Source organism: Manis pentadactyla, chromosome 9, assembly GCF_030020395.1.
Source record: "Manis pentadactyla isolate mManPen7 chromosome 9, mManPen7.hap1, whole genome shotgun sequence".
Classification (NCBI taxonomy): domain Eukaryota; kingdom Metazoa; phylum Chordata; class Mammalia; order Pholidota; family Manidae; genus Manis; species Manis pentadactyla.
The window spans coordinates 46,570,752-46,583,684 of record NC_080027.1 but is presented as its reverse complement, the minus strand read 5'-3'; the positions used below and the strand labels follow the sequence as shown (position 1 = coordinate 46,583,684).

General features: G+C 52.8%; 3 protein-coding genes across 3 annotated transcripts; 2 read left to right on the top strand and 1 right to left on the bottom strand.

The window, feature by feature from the left end:
• Positions 1 to 798: 798 nt before the first annotated feature.
• Positions 799 to 2,216, top strand: TAF10 (TATA-box binding protein associated factor 10). The gene is made up of 5 exons (XM_036889858.2): positions 799 to 1,080; positions 1,216 to 1,370; positions 1,603 to 1,667; positions 1,750 to 1,864; positions 2,051 to 2,216. The coding sequence occupies exons 1-5, from the start codon at positions 852 to 854 to the stop codon at positions 2,138 to 2,140; spliced, it is 654 nt and encodes a 217-aa protein (XP_036745753.1). The 5' UTR covers positions 799 to 851; the 3' UTR covers positions 2,141 to 2,216.
• On the bottom strand, positions 2,184 to 8,675 carry ILK (integrin linked kinase). The gene is made up of 13 exons (XM_036889851.2): positions 8,544 to 8,675; positions 7,980 to 8,163; positions 4,789 to 4,954; positions 4,548 to 4,643; positions 4,252 to 4,348; positions 4,070 to 4,153; positions 3,884 to 3,969; positions 3,642 to 3,751; positions 3,407 to 3,534; positions 3,202 to 3,323; positions 3,003 to 3,102; positions 2,765 to 2,895; positions 2,184 to 2,598 (listed from the first exon to the last, which is right to left on the bottom strand). The coding sequence occupies exons 2-13, from the start codon at positions 8,066 to 8,068 to the stop codon at positions 2,449 to 2,451; spliced, it is 1,359 nt and encodes a 452-aa protein (XP_036745746.1). The 5' UTR covers positions 8,069 to 8,163; positions 8,544 to 8,675; the 3' UTR covers positions 2,184 to 2,448.
• A 46-nt stretch (positions 8,676 to 8,721) lies between these two features.
• Positions 8,722 to 12,908, top strand: RRP8 (ribosomal RNA processing 8). The gene is made up of 7 exons (XM_036889842.2): positions 8,722 to 8,951; positions 10,101 to 10,470; positions 10,706 to 11,159; positions 11,250 to 11,379; positions 11,543 to 11,649; positions 11,734 to 11,830; positions 12,028 to 12,908. Exons 1-7 carry the CDS (start codon positions 8,853 to 8,855, stop codon positions 12,145 to 12,147), a joined length of 1,377 nt encoding a protein of 458 aa, XP_036745737.2. The 5' UTR covers positions 8,722 to 8,852; the 3' UTR covers positions 12,148 to 12,908.
• Positions 12,909 to 12,933: the final 25 nt, after the last annotated feature.

Sequence of the window (12,933 nt, the reverse complement as noted above, 5' to 3'; positions counted from 1 at the left end):
TCTGCCTTAGTTTTTTCATTTAAGGGGGGTATTAATACCTGTCTCTCACAATAAGCAGGGAATAGTTAAATGGAAAAAAGTTGATGGCGTGTTGACACAAAGTAGGCAGCAACTGTTCCCTTCCTTGCACTGCACACTAGTGACTATCTCTAGTACTTTAACTCCCACATAGTATTGAAAGTGCCAGTTTACCTGTTTGCCTCCTTTTCCAAGATCATTGGTGCTTGGAGGACTAGAATCTTGCCCTACTTGACTGTGTATTCCCAGGCCCTAGTTCAAGATTGGCAAACAGGAATTAAATGATTGCTACATTGAAATCCCAAGCTTTCACTTGCTGTGATTTTGCGTATGTTCTTTATTCAGGCTATAATACCTCTGTCCCTAGTTACAGAAGCACTGTGTGCGCTCTCCTGCTGCCCTGATTTGTCCGGGCAGCTGGGCGAGATGGGGCTTTCCAATTTACATTATAAACCCTTAAAAGGCTGAATAAGGGAACTAGAAAGGATGCATTCTGGCAGGCAATCTGTGGTCGACGGATGTCGGGCCAATGAATCCCAAAGCAAGGTCTTCAGGCGTCAGGCTGAATGAAGGGGTCCCCAAGCCGCAGAAGAGAGTCCCCAACACCGAAGGGGTGGAACGTCCGCAGCCGGCGCTCTTCTCCAAGTCCAGGTCTCCACCCTTCGGTTATTGTCATCTATCGGGTCCACAGGGAACGAGGAGGCGGGAGGCCTACGGAAAACGGAACAGAGCATGGGAGGGGCGAGTCGCGAGGCGTGTGACGCAAACCTGGCGTGTGCGTAACGCGAGCGGAAGCGGAAGCGGCTCTGTTCGCCAACTCTCCCACCGGCCGGATGAGCTGCAGCGGCTCCGGCGCGGACCCCGAGGCGGCGCCGGGCTCCGCCACCTCGGCCCCGGGCCCGGCGCCCGCGGTGTCGGCTCCTGCCGCGCTACCAGCCGGCACCCCTGCGGAGAACAAGGCCAGCCCCGCGGGGACAACAGGGGGGCCTGGGACTGGAGCCGCGGCAGGGGGCACAGGACCCGTGGCGGCGCGGGCCGGGGAACCTGAGCGGCGCGGCGCAGGTGAGGGCCGGGCCGGCTGAGGGCAGCAGCTCCTTGGGCCGGGCCAAGTGCCGCGTGAGAGCAGGGGATCTAAAGCAGATCTAGCTGGGGCTCTGCGCCTCCCACCTCCCCGTCTGTTTGCCAATTTTCCTGCAGCTCCGGTGTCGGCGGGCGGCGCGGCGCCCCCGGAGGGGGCCATGTCTAACGGGGTTTACGTGCTGCCGAGCGCGGCCAACGGAGATGTGAAGCCGGTGGTCTCCAGCACACCTCTGGTGGACTTTCTGATGCAGCTGGAGGATTACACGCCTACGGTGCGCAGCCTGCCTGAACTAGGCTATTGGCGTGCCGTTACACCACCTTTAGGCCCCACCGCCTGGATTTCCAGCGCCTTGTATTTGCTTCCCTATTAGTCCTTGTGATTTACCTCTCTGCTTGCCCAAACCGAGCTTCCTGACAGCCAGGCCTGCCCTCCGTTTCTCTCCCCTAACATACTGTTAGTGGTACACGCCGCCAACACTGACAGTCCTCTAATTGATTTCTCAGATCCCAGATGCAGTGACTGGTTACTACCTGAACCGTGCTGGCTTTGAGGCCTCTGACCCACGCATGTGAGTAAACTGTGCAGATTAGAGTCTTGGGGGTTTGTGTGGAATTTGTTCTCCATCTCCTTATACCAGTTTTTCTCTCTAGAATTCGGCTCATCTCCCTAGCTGCCCAGAAGTTCATCTCAGATATTGCCAACGATGCCCTACAGCACTGCAAAATGAAGGGTACAGCCTCTGGCAGCTCCCGAAGCAAGAGCAAGGTGTGAGGGGAAGCCCAATGAATCAGTAATTATCTCCTACAGCAGCAGAGGCTTAATTTACCTTGAAGCCCCTTTGGGGAAACTAAGCCCTAGGGGAGGTGAAAGACCTACTCAGGGTCACCCACCTGGGATTGAAACCTGGGATTCCTCTGCTCACTCAGCTGGTGCTCTTCCCTCTTCCCCCAGGACCGCAAGTATACTCTAACCATGGAGGACTTGACCCCTGCCCTCAGCGAGTATGGCATCAATGTGAAGAAGCCGCACTACTTCACCTAAGCCAACCAACCTAATGTACTTGTCTCCTTGTCCCCACACCAGCCTGTTTCCATAATAAACTTTATTGTGACAGGCAGGGCTGGTCCCTCCCATGCTGGGAGACACCGTGTGGCAAGTGACAAAGCTCTGAGCCTGGCCCCTTTTGGGGCCACAGTGGTAGGGATTGGGGCAGGGAATGGGCCCCATGGCTGGGGTAGTACCATGACTGGAGGCAGGGGAGGCAACACCAGAGGCCTGGTGCTTTGGGGAAGCACACTCCCCTAACCGTGTCCTGACATCTCTAGAGTTCAGACCAGGACTTCTCAGCCCTACTTGTCCTGCATCTTCTCCAGGATAGGCACAATCATATCAAACTTAGGGCGCTTAGCAGGGTCTTCATTCATGCAGATCTTCATGAGCTTACACACATGAGGGGAAATGCCTGGTGGGATAGTAGGCCGAAGGCCTTCCAGGGCCACCTGCAAATACAGGGAAGAATAAGGTGGGTCTCAGAACTTAAGTCTCATGGGGGGAGAGGCCAAATGCCCACAGGAGAGGATTACTATATATTTTTGGCAAACGTGGGAAGAGCCCAGCCTCACGCCAACCATCCCCCAACACAAGTGTATACAGTTGTGTTCTCACCTTCATTCCAATCTCCATGTTGGAGAGGTCAGCAAAGGGTACCTCCCGTGTCACTAGTTCCCACAGAAGCACTGCAAAACTCCACATGTCTGCTGAGCGTCTGTTTGTGTCTTCAGGCTTCTTCTGCAGAGCTGGAGGGACAGGACTTAACCTGTTCAGTGTCCTGTCCTCTGTCTGCCCCCTTCTATGACTACTGAGCTGGCCCTTCTCTACCTCCTAACACGATGCCATCACTCACCTTCAGGGGCCACCCAGGCAGGGGCATACATGCGCCCAGGGCATTGGAAAGAGAACTTGACATCAGCCATGCTGATCCGGGCAGTCATGTCCTCATCAATCTGAGGAGGAGAAAATAGATGTGTGGAAGGAGGTAAATCCTATTATAGTTGGGAAAGAGCTTCTGGGGTCCTGGGCCAGGACTGAAGTTGAGACCTCACCATTACGCTACGGCTATTGAGTGCATGTCGTGGGATGAGGGGTTCTAGGGTGTGTAGGAAGGCCATGCCCCTTGCCATGTCCAGTGCAAATTTCACAGCCTGGCTTTGGTCCACGACAAAATCTAGAAGAGGCAAGATTCAAGTAGTTTAAAGAGGCTTGTGCACCCTCTCCCACCTCCAGTGAGATTTGGCATCCCCTACTCACTGGTGCCTTCGTGTAGTACATTATACAGGGATCCATATGGCATCCAGTGTGTGATGAGGGTGGGGTGAGGAGCAGGTGGAGACTGACAGGCACCTAGCACTGGGAGCACATTCGGATGCGAGAAAATCCTGGGAGAGAATGAGAGCATCCCCGGCTGAGCACCACATAAAAGACCTCCCTGGGGTGCCCTTCAGGGTTCCTTGGAACCAGCAGCTTCCAGGTTAGACTGCCCCACCTGAGCCGGGGACACTCCTCATTGAAGTCCCTGCTCTTTCTCGTACTCCAGTCTCGAACCTTCAGCACCTTCACAACGATGTCATTGCCCTGCCAGCGGCCCTTCCATAGCTAAGGGACAGGTAAGAGGATGCTTTAACTGAGGCCATCACATTGTTGCCCACTAACTGGAGAAAAGACTTAAAACACAGCAGGTAATTTATGAGGGGTTGGGAAGGGAGGGGCAAGAAGGGCAGGGGTCACCTCTCCAGAGTGATTCTCGTTGAGCTTCGCCAGGAGGTTGAGCTGGTTGAAGTCAATACCGGAGTGTTTATTCAGAGTCCCATTTCCTGAGAGTGTGGACAGGTCAGGTACCCAGCTTCCCCCTAACCCAGCCCCAGGAGCCCAGGATTATTTCCTGTTACCACCCTCCCCTCACAACTGACTCACGGGGCCGAGTGCGGGTGGTCCCCTTCCAGAATGTGTCTTTGTATGGAATACGGTTAAGATTCTGGCCCATCTTCTCTGCCCGCTCTGGATAAGGAAGAGAGACAATCTTGGCCTTGGCTATAGTGGAGGGATGTGGTAGACAGGGACAAGACGAGCATACAAACTGGGGGCTGGGGGCAGACCTCGGAGAAGCTCTCTCAGGGGTGCCTTGGCTTTGTCTACAGGCATCTCTCCGTACTTGTTACAGATGCTAACAAGGGCTCCATTAGCCACTAGGTCCTGGAATGAGAAAGTGGTTGTGATGAGGGCCCTTGCTGTCACCACTGGGACTCCCTGGCAGTCACGACCGCCATGAACAAACAGTACAAACCCTGTGCCACAGACTCAGCAGTACTCAGGATTGCTTGAGGGTTCCAGAATCTCCCACTCAGGCTGACTGCTACTCACCCATCCCAGGGCTCAGGACCAGACTACTCACCTCTGCCACCTGATCTTGGCCCCAAAAACAGGCATAGTGCAGGGGGACATTCCCATGCTCATTCACTGCATTGATGTCAGCTTTGTACTGCAGCAACTGGTCCCCACAGTCAGAGGCAGAAGGGAAAATCAGTCCCAAATGAGAGACAGGTGTTGAAACATGCAAACAGGGAGAGGAGTACATGTTAGAGTGTCTGTGACTGACTTTTAGGCAGGTATGTGATGGAGGGGTTCATACGTACCTTCTGTACAATATCTCGGTGTCCGTGACTGGCTGCCAGGTGCAAGGGGGTGTCATCACCACGGTTCATTACATTGATTCGTGCCCCCCGCATGATCAGCATCTCAACCACAGCGGACCGGCCCTCTCGGCAGGCCCAGTGCAAGGGGGAGAAGCCATGATCATCCCTTTGAGGAAGGGGCAATGGTCATTGATCGGGAGGTAGGATGGGGGCAAAGGCTTTGATACAGGGAAAATTGATAATCTCTCTGCATACTCTCAGAGAAAACCTTATCTCTCCGGGGCTTTGATTCTCATTCATGCCAGCAACTCCCAAAACTGTCTAACTCAGACCTTCCTCTGAGCTTTCAACCCAACCACCCACCTGCCTAAAATCCCAATACGTGCCATTGTCTTCACCACCATCTCACCTAAGCTGTTCTTTCCTGGCATGCCGTATCTCATTAAATGGTACCATTCTTCACCTCATTTCCTCTGCACCCCTTTGCAACATCTGTTGGTCCTTTGCATTTCCACTGCATCTCCTACATCTGCCAACTATACTGCTTTTCACACTAGGTTGTAAAAATCTGTTAATTGGCTCTCTTGTCTATTAGACTGTAAGCTGTTTGAGAGAATGGATTGACAGTATGTGTTCAGTGCATGTTAAGGGAAGGGTGAGGTGTCTTGGAAGGAGACAATTTGGGAGAGGGAGAAGCTCAGTGATTGGCTCTGGTACTGAAACTAAAATCTAAAAATGGGATGCAATTAATGTTTTGGAAGGGTTTTTAATAAAAAGCAGAAATGCTTTTGATCAGTCATTATTGATGAGGCAGACATCAAACCACTGGTAAAACAATCCTCTACTCAAGCAATCCTGGGCACAGAAAACAAGAAAAGAAGAATGGCTTCTTTAGAAGAGAACTGGACCTGACTTAATTTTTTCCCAAGGACGTGTGTTTTATAAAGTAAAAGAAGTGTACAAAAAAACCCCAAAACCACTGGGTGGGAGCTCTGCCTGCCTGATAGTCTGGGGCCATAAAAGGAAATTCCCTCTAGTCCCGGGCTGCGGATCCAAGGGGCGGGGCAGGGGGCAGTCTGTAGTCTGGGCCGGCAGCCTCCGGATGCCTTAGTGCTGTGGTCATTTCCCGTGTAGGGGCTCTAGGCGGAGCCTGGATCTGAACAAGGGTCTGGCCACTGCAGGCCAGATACCCCCAGGGCTGTTGCGGGAGGAGCAGGAGAGGCGTGGCTTTTAAGGAGGATTTCCTTCCACAGCTGCCTTCATCTGTACACTCAGAGATAGCCAAAAGCTTTCCTAGGAGTTGGGTATCCCCCTCTCCTTCCCCATCTCCATAGCAATTACCACCCCCTGCTTATCAGTCAGTTTTGCTCCCCAGTTCTTTAATTGGGGCCCGCTTATCAGCTTCCCACTGCCTGTGGCCCCAGAGCAGGCCAGAGCCTGAGAGCAAAAGTATGCGCCCTGGGGTTCTGCTCACTCTCAGGCTGCCTGTCAAGCCTATCCCCACAAACCAGCACCAAAGCCTTCCAGTTTCACCTTCACCTTGGGCAGGAAAGTCTGCCTGGAAGCCAGGCCCGCTGGACAACTTCACCTAAGCCCTTATAACCCGACTAACAAAATAGTAACAGAGCTCACTGTCTGTCAGAGCATGCTTTAAAGAATTTTACAAAAAATGGAACAAGTGACTGCAAATTATGGAGAAATAGTGTAGAGCCTAATGGGAACTCAGTGAAGCCTGGGTGGAGATGACAGGTGATCCTTACCTCTCAAACCTAAAAGCTAAACTCTCCCAACCTTAAAAAATAAAAATTTTAAATAAAAAAATTAAAATCTACCATTCCGAATCAACATCACTATATCTTTTCTGGCCTTCCTGTCTCAGCCACAAGAACTTGTCTACATTCATTTTCTCTTCTCATCTTCCATTCAACCTGCCACAAGGCCATTGCCTAGAAGGCACACATGTCTGATTCAGGGCCTCTGGCACAAGAGGTGCTCAGTACAATTCCTTAAATGAGGGAATCCAGCGTAATCTGGTTTCTTCATCTGTTTTCCTCTCAAGACAGGCCCTCACAGCAGCCATCAAATACAACCACCATTAGTATAACCTTTAAGTGTAATTGACCACATTAAAGTGGTTACTTTAAAGTGCTTAAGTTCTTTGACCTCTCAGCAGCATATACTACTGTCCACTGCGTCCCCTTGGTTGAAACATTCACTTCTCTAAGCTTTACTAACATATTTTCCTGTTTCTCCTTCAGCCTCCAGTTGGTCCTTTTTGGTCTTGGAGGCTTCTCATCCTCTCCCGTACAACCATCTTCAGTTATCATCTATATGGTAATATCCACCAGATCTGTGTCTCCAAGTCAAATCTCTCCTCAAATCCAAATCTGCATAACCAACAGCCTACTCAACATTTCCACTTCAGTGTACTGTTAACATGTCCAGAGTGGAACTCATCATCATTCAGTCTTACCCAGCCCAGTGAAAGAACCGCCATCTACCCAAGTGTCCAATCCAGAGCCCTGGTCATCAATGACTCTCCTCACTTCCCGTGCCAAGTCTCAACCAATTTCTTATTCTAAAGATTTCAGGAATCTGCTCACTTCTTTCTTTTTCACCTGCTCCCATTCTAGTCCAAGCCATCACCACTTCGGGGATGAACTAGGCAATTACCTCTCTTCACATAGCACCCAAGACAACACTTAACAAAGGGACAATGTCATCATATCACTACACACCTTGTTCTTAGAATAAAAACCTTATTATATACTAAATATTCTTACATGTTCTGGCTGGTGCAGACCTTCCCAATCTTTATCTCCTGTCATTCTCCACTTGCAGCCAGTGCTTCAGCCCACAAAAGCCCAGAAGTCTTTTATCCTCCAGCCATATGGAACTCTAGACAATTTCCAGGCACACTCTGATCCCTGTCTTGCCTCCTAGCTCTTGTCCATGTAGTTCACTGAGGCTGGAAAGGTCTCTGCAGCCTCCGCCTGTGAAACTCACTCATCAGTCAAGATTCAGCTCAAACACGGCTTCCTCTGTGGAGGAGGCCCTCTGCCCCCCACAGGCTGTGCTTAGCACTCATCACACGGGATAGGAAAGTCAGCCGCCCCCACCAGACGTGAACACACACATCCTGCAGAGGAGCATGTCTTTACCCTTCTCACCCACCAGCCACCTCAGCTCACCCCTGATTTAGGTCGTTCTCGGTGTTGTCCAGCCACAGGCGAACGGCAACCGCGTTACCCTCCCGGCACTGAGTGAAAATGTCGTCCATAGCAGCGCCCCAGCGCAAAGACCCCTAGATTGAAGAAGCCTGGGGACGGGCCGTGGAGGGCTCCAGGGAAAGGGTGAGAGCCCAAGCTTTGTTTCCTGCAGGAGATAAGTGTTTGTGTTGGGGATGAGGGTCAAGGCGCTGCGTCCCGGGCCGGTGGAGGTCTGAGGAGTTCGGGGCAGCGGGATGATCCCCAACTGTATCCCCCGGGAGCGAGGGAAAGGCGGATCCAAGCGAGCTGGTGATTAGGAGACAGTACCTCCCGAAGGGATGTCAGCGAGCAGGCTCAGAGACCCTACCCGCGAACAGAGCCGGGGGGGAGGAGGAAGTCAGGCGCCCTAAACCCTGGGGGAGGCCTGGGGGGTGGTCCTTTCCGGGGGTGGCCCACGTTCCCTACTCGGAACTCGGGCAGGGTGAGGGGCGAAGCGTTGGCAGGCCTCAAGCCCTGGGGAGGGGGCACGGGTGCTCCCGCACTCACCGGGACTCGGGCTGGCGCAGCCTTCTCGGGGGATCTCCCGTCCGGCCGCGCCCGCCGCCCGGCCCCGCCCCTGACCCTCTCCGGCCAGCGCGGGCCGCCTTCCCTCCCTCCCTTCCTCCGCCTCCCTTCTCCACCTTGCCCTTCTAGCCTAGCACTGTCTAAACTCGATAGTGTTCAGCGCCGCGCCGGCCACTCTAGCCACTCTGGCAGTTACTCGTTGGTTCCCGGCTCCGCTGTCTGTTGTTCCTGGAGACACGCTCTGCACGTGGAGAGACTCGTGGACCCCGCGACTTCGCCCTCCCCACCCACATGTTCGAGGAGCCAGAGTGGGCCGCGGAGGCCACAGAAGCCGCGGGCCTCGGGCCTGTAGCCTCACGGCCTCGGCCCGCAGCCACCTCGCAAGTCAAGGTGAGTGGCCCCGCAGGGGTACCGAGAGCTTTCTGGCCACGAAGCTGACAGCCTCTGTTGGTTCCCAGCGCTCGGGCAAGGCCGTGTGTCTGGCGGGGGTAGGGGGGCGCCTGCAGCCGAGGGAAGATCTGGGAGCTTCCAAAGGAAAATGATGTTGGAACTTAAGAGTTGATGAGTAGAAGTTAGTAAAGTGAAGAGGGTTTCTTAGGGAAAGCACGTGCAAAGGCCCTGGGGCCAGAGATATGTTCTGTCAGGGTCACATGCATATGAAATAATCCGTGTGGCTGGAGCACCGAGAATGGGAGGGGTTGCCATTTAAGTGGGCGAGGTAGATTTGAAGTTTTACATATTTGAAGGACAGAAAGAAGACTTTTTAGTGGAGTGATTTCTTCAGATTTGCATTTTCAAAGGTCACTGGTTTCTGTGTGGATAGAGCTAGAGTGAATGACAGTGAAGGGCCGTCACTACTACCATTCAAAAGGAGGTGGAATGGAGGCGGTACTGAGAATCTCCAAGTTCAGTCCCTGAGCTAGGGCCACCCAGAGGACAACACAGAAGGACTCCCAGACAACAGATCCTCTCCTCTAAGCCTTTGCAGATAAGTACATCTGCTGTACTTCCTTAAACTTTTCCTATCTTTCAGTCAGCTTCCAACATGGAATGTCTGCTTTATCCCTCAACCCATTGCTCTAATCCAGGCACTGGCCTCTGTCTGCAGCTAGTCCCCTTCAGTTTGTTCTGTACACTGCAACTGGAGTGTTTAAATACAGACGTGTGATCTTGTCACTCTTTGTTCTCAGAAACCTCTGTGCCTCTTGCAGAAAGATGTCACCTGGAGTAGAGAACTGGAGGTTGGGAGTTGGAGCTCCTGATCTCGGCCTTGGCCATGTTGTTTGTGGCCTTACCTTCCTCTGGGGACTCCCATTAAGTGGGGTGGGTGCTTTCTATGTCCTCCAGCCTCCCATAGGTCGGGATGGCAACTTGAAGGTTCATCAGAGTCTGGCAGTCTTCATGACAATCTAGTTAAAGTTGACTGGGAGTATTCCATATGCCTCTGCCAGCGTCTGAATCAGGTCCCAATCTTCCTTCTAATTCTCCAGACCCCAAACATTCTCCTCGCCCCAGCACTCACATCTTGTTTTCTCCCAGGGCTCCAAGCGCCGCCAGCTCTTGGCCACATTACGGGCCCTGGAGGCAGCATCTCTTCCCCAGCAACCCCCCAGCCTGCCAGGCAGTGACTCTGAGGAGGAGGAGGAGGTGGTGAAAAGGAAGAAAAAACGCCCGAAAAAGGCCTCATCTGCTAGTGTTTCTACTGAAGTAGAGGTGATAAGGAAGAAGAAATGTCAAAAACAGGGCCCACATGGCAGGGACTCTGAGGAAAGGGAAGAAGAAAGCGAGAATTACTGGAAAGGGGATCTTGTTGGCAATGAGGCAGTTACAGAAGAGAAAAGAAAGAGGAAATGGCAGCAACAGGCCTCTTCAAAACCTGCCCAGCACCCAGGCAGTGTTGACTACAAAGGTACCATTGGATGTGTGTGGCAGAGGCTGGGGGTGGGGGGCTTGGGAGGGGCACCAGCTGATCCTGCATCAGGCAGAAGTTACCTGCCACCATTAGGTTTGGGGCTAGGCAATGAGAAGTACCTCCACTGAGGCCAGTCTATCTCAAGGACAGGGGTACAGCCAGGGTGATTTGTCAAGGCTCTGAATTCAGGGGATCTTGCCCCAAATATGCCTTCCCATCTGCCTCCCTGCAGGTCCCAAAGCTTCAAAGAGTAGTCCTATAAATGACCCACCCAAGCCAAACCCTGAGACCACTTCCCCTAACCTGTCTCATACCCTGAGTCGAAAGCAGTGGCGGAACCGGCAGAAGAACAAACGGAGACACAAGAACAAGTTTCGGCCGCCTCAGCCTCCAGACCAGGCTCCAGCCACAGCCCCCATAGAGGAGACAGAGATGCCTCCTGCCCCCAGTCCAGACAGCCTTGAGGCTCGGGCAGAGGCTCTGCGAGCCCGCATGGCACAGCGGCTAGATGGCGCCCGCTTTCGCTACCTCAATGAACAGCTGTATTCAGGGCCCAGCAGTGCTGCACAACTCCTCTTCCAGGAAGACCCTGAGGCCTTTCTCCTCTACCACCGTGGCTTCCAGAGCCAAGTCAAGAAGTGGCCACTGCAGCCTGTGGACCGCATTGCCAGGGATCTCCGCCAACAGTGAGTGGCGGGTGGGCACTCTGAGAAGCCATGTGGGTCAGTCATGGGCTCAAACTAGACCAGTGAGTGATCTCTCCCCTCCACCCCCAGGCCCGCATCCCTGGTGGTAGCTGACTTTGGCTGCGGGGACTGCCGCCTGGCTTCAAGTATCCGGAACCCTGTGCACTGTTTTGACTTGGCCTCCCTGGACCCCAGGGTCACTGTATGTGACATGGCCCAGGTAAAGCCCTCTCTCCCTCTCTGAATCTGGCCTGTGCTGTTGGCCCAACCTCCGTTGCTAATCTCAACACCCCCGCCCCATCCTAGTGTCCAGCCCTGGCACTTGGTGTTGTCTTTCTCTTCTCTCTATTGTGGGCTTCATACAACACTCCCATTTCCCACAGGTGCCTCTGGAGGATGAGTCTGTGGATGTGGCTGTGTTCTGCCTTTCACTGATGGGAACGAACATCAGGGACTTTCTACAGGAGGCAAATCGCGTGCTGAAGCCAGGGTAGGAGCCCCTAGGACACAGACGTGTGTATATGTGCATGTGTTTGTGGCTGTGCATTTACACAGAGCTTTGCATCCTTCTCAGGGGTCTCCTGAAAGTAGCTGAGGTCAGCAGCCGCTTTGAAGATGTACGGACTTTTCTGGGGGCTGTGACCAAACTGGGTTTCAAGGTCATCTGCAAGGTAAGGGCCTGCATTTTTGTCTCATGTGGCCCTTTCAGGGTAATGGTATTCAAGAAGGAGGCCATAGGCACTGGCAGACATTTGCTTCTTAAAGGCATGACTTACAGGAAGCTTTCTGAGCAGGGGTGAGACAGATGGAGGGGTTTTGAGGAGCCAGAATGAGGATTTGTAACTTACTCGGTCTTTTCTGCCCCTAGGACCTGACCAACAGCCACTTCTTCTTGTTTGACTTTCAAAAGACTGGCCCCCCTCAAGTAGGGCCCAAGGCTCAGCTCTCAGGCCTAAAGCTTCAGCCATGTCTCTACAAGCGCAGGTGACCTCGAAAGAGGAGGCAAGTTTCAAATTCCAGGCTCAGAACTCTGAGGACTGTCTCCAGCCAGGCTGTGATGCAAGACCTGGTACCCCTCTCCCTCTGTCCCAAGAACAAAGAGTGATGAAACCCCTGGCTTAACCCTGCTCTGATGAAGCCTTCTTGGTTGCAAGAAGCAAGAAGTCATTTGGGTTAGCTAAGAATAAGCAGTTTATTATGAGAACACAGGTGTCTGGGAATTACTGCTTCCCTAGAAGTCATGGAAGTTCAAGGCCTCTCTGGGTTCGGCTCCTCTTTCCATATCTCTGTCCCAGCATCTCCACTCTTTTCTCTTGATGTGTCTGCAGACCAGCTCCGCCTGCTCACCCTTAGCTTCTCTTTCAGTTTCAGTCTACTCAGGCCTTCAAGGCCTCAGACAGGCAGGTATTCCTTCTTGGCTCAGGGACAACCAACATCCTGACTGAACACATGAATCTGGGCTTCTGGGTCAAGACTATTTGATTGTCCCTGTTGTTTCCCTTCTGTCCTCATCTCCATTTTTGGAGCCATGTGGCCCAAACGATTCCCAGCACCTATTGTCTTCTGGGGCCCTGGTGTGTGTGTGACTGAGAACACAGATTTGGGAATCAGTGTAATCTCTAAATGTCACATCCCTCTTTTGGAACATGGTAGGATTCCAGTCTCACATGATTGTTGTGTGGGTTCATTGAGGAAACCTTGTTGCCAAGGCTGGGTACATAAGAGGTGCTCAATAAAGTGTAGCTATGACTATTATGTGTTATAAATCTTATGT